Source organism: Lipotes vexillifer, unplaced genomic scaffold (assembly GCF_000442215.2).
Source record: "Lipotes vexillifer unplaced genomic scaffold, Lipotes_vexillifer_v1.1 scaffold103, whole genome shotgun sequence".
In the NCBI taxonomy this organism is placed as follows: Eukaryota; Metazoa; Chordata; class Mammalia; order Artiodactyla; family Lipotidae; genus Lipotes; species Lipotes vexillifer.
Window position 1 is genome coordinate 835,462 of NW_006797029.1, and position 2,235 is coordinate 837,696.

A 2,235-nucleotide genomic window follows, 5' to 3' on the forward strand; every position below is an offset into this window, starting at 1 on the left:
CAGGAATGCATTTCTCCCACCCTCCGGACCCAGTCATGATCCTCTCAGCATTTGCTTTGGTGGCACGTGGAGAGCAGTACCAGATGAGCCATCGCTGGTACCAGGGATCCTGTGTGGCTTTATGCTGACCAACCCTCACAAGACTTTTTTTTCTTTTCTTTTTGATATCCCCCTGGAATTCTGCGTTTTAGAAAATAATATCTAGTAGAGGAAAAATGGGTGCTCCAGGGCAGGGGCTAGGGGAACTGATCCCTAGGAAGAAGACTACTGCAAGGGGTAGAGTGGTCTCTACAATGCCCTCAGCCCACAAGCCATGATACCTTAGCCTTGAGCACCCACCCATGCCCCCAAACCTGGCCCCTTGGATTCGGTACCCACTCTAACTCCAGGCACTGGGGAGCACTGCAGCCTTGACCAAGCCCTACCGAAGGCCCATCTCACACATAAACTGGCAGGGAGTGGGAGAAGGGGCAGAGACAACAAGGATACCACAGGGGGCCCGCCCTCGCCTTTGCTAAGCCTCCCTCCAGGAGGGGCAGCTGGGTGCTGCCGGGAGCCCCTATCTGGGTTCCGAGGAGTTCTTGGCCTCTCCCTTCTGTCACCTAATCCCCTGTCTCCTGCCTCAGGCCATGGGGAGAAAGCAGGAAGGACAGCAGGCAAGCTGTCCCAGCAGACCAGGTACTGGCCTCTTCCCAGAGGTGTGAGGACTCTGAGCCCCTCCTGGCCCACACAAGGACAAAAGGTCTGGGAGCAGCTGACCCTCCCTTCCCTCACAGCACTCCTTGCTGGATGTGCGGAAGCCCCAGGCTCTCTGCCGCCTCAGTGCCCCAGCTCATTGCTCCCTGGGCATGGGAGGCACCGGTGCTGGAGCCATTGGCATAAGGAGCAGCAGGGCTGAGCCAGAGCCGGAGCCGCGGGCCAGGTTGGACTGCGCACCCTCCAGCTGCCCAAGCCGAGCAGAGGAGGACGGAGGGAGGGCTGGGCTGGCAGGAAAGGGGCTTGCCCAGATGGTGCTGACCCCACCTCAGGGCTTCCTGCACTCCCACCCCACCAGGGCAGAGCTGTTGCCATCCTCCCAGATGCCCCAACTCCCCCAGCGCGACCCCAGGACCTCTCAGAACAAAGAGGAGATGCCGACGCCCGCACAACCAGGGCTGGATGGAGCTGGGCTGGGACCCAGGGCAAGAGACAGGAGGGGACTGCCCACTGGGCCTGGCCCCACCCCTCCTCAAAGTGGGATCCACCTGGAGGTGCCTGGGGGAGCAGGAAGCCCGCAGCCCACCTTGCAGAGGTGGGGGGCCGAGAAGGAGACCTCTTCTTCTCAGCCGGTTCCTACCTCCCACCAGCTCTGCTTCGGAATGAAAAGTGGGGCAGGGGGAAGTGAGAAGCCTGGGCTGAAGACGAGGGGGAGGGCCCCCAATGGTTCCTGGGTCCTCGTCCACCCCAACTCCCTCTCCACTCTCCTAGCCCCTATTTCCCCTTTCCTCCCCTTCACTGGGCAGGAGCTGGAAAGGGGCTGCCCCTTGTTAGGGGATGCAGGTGGCGCCCAGCCCCGTGCCTGTGGAGAAACCTGGTCCCTGACCTGCATCCACCGGCTTGGGGGTGCCTGGGGCAGGCTAGGGCTGCCTGGGGGTGTCTGGGGTCTATGGAGAGAGGCAACCACCCAGTGCTGAGCAGGGGGCTTACCCTTCAGGGTGACCAGTGCTCAGAATGGGAGGTGGGACAGAGGACGAGAAGGACTGTGACCCCTCCCCAGCTCCGGGGGTCCCAGCTAGACAACCTGGAATTTGTTGGGTGGGAGGGGCGGGAAAGAAGAAATCTTCATTTCTGAGGCTTCGGGGTGGGGTGGGGGCGATCAGATCTGTGACCCCCAAAGCGAGTTTGGATGACGCTGGGGTGCCCCACAGCCCCAAGATGGGCACAGCCCGGGCCGACGGCGGCCCCCAGGGGCGCTCGCCGTGGGGCTGCCCACTCGGGGCTGGGCCGCGGCCGCCGGGCTCACCTGCATTTCGGGCGCGCTGTCCGTCCGCTCCGCTCGGTCACCAATCGCATGTCTCCCCCGCCAGGGCCCCAGCCCCTGCCCAGCCCCTGCCCAGCCCCCTCCTTCGTCTCCTCCTCCTTGTCCGCCACCTCCGCCCGGCAGTCCGCGCGCCCTCGCGGGGCTAGCAGTCCGTCTGCCTGCCCCACGCGGGCAGGAGCCAAGCCGGAGCCGGGGCTGGGGCAAGAGCCGGGGAG

General features: G+C 63.9%; 1 protein-coding gene across 1 annotated transcript in view; it reads right to left on the bottom strand.

Annotated features, from left to right (window-relative positions):
• LINGO1 (leucine rich repeat and Ig domain containing 1) overlaps nt 1-2,183 on the bottom strand; it is a 17,501-nt gene extending 15,318 nt beyond the window's left edge. Inside the window, exon 1 of the mRNA XM_007469165.1 lies at nt 2,003-2,183. Coding sequence (XP_007469227.1) covers nt 2,003-2,008 — 6 coding nt within the window. The 5' untranslated portion in view covers nt 2,009-2,183. The remainder of the gene's footprint in view (nt 1-2,002) is intronic.
• Nucleotides 2,184-2,235: the final 52 nt, after the last annotated feature.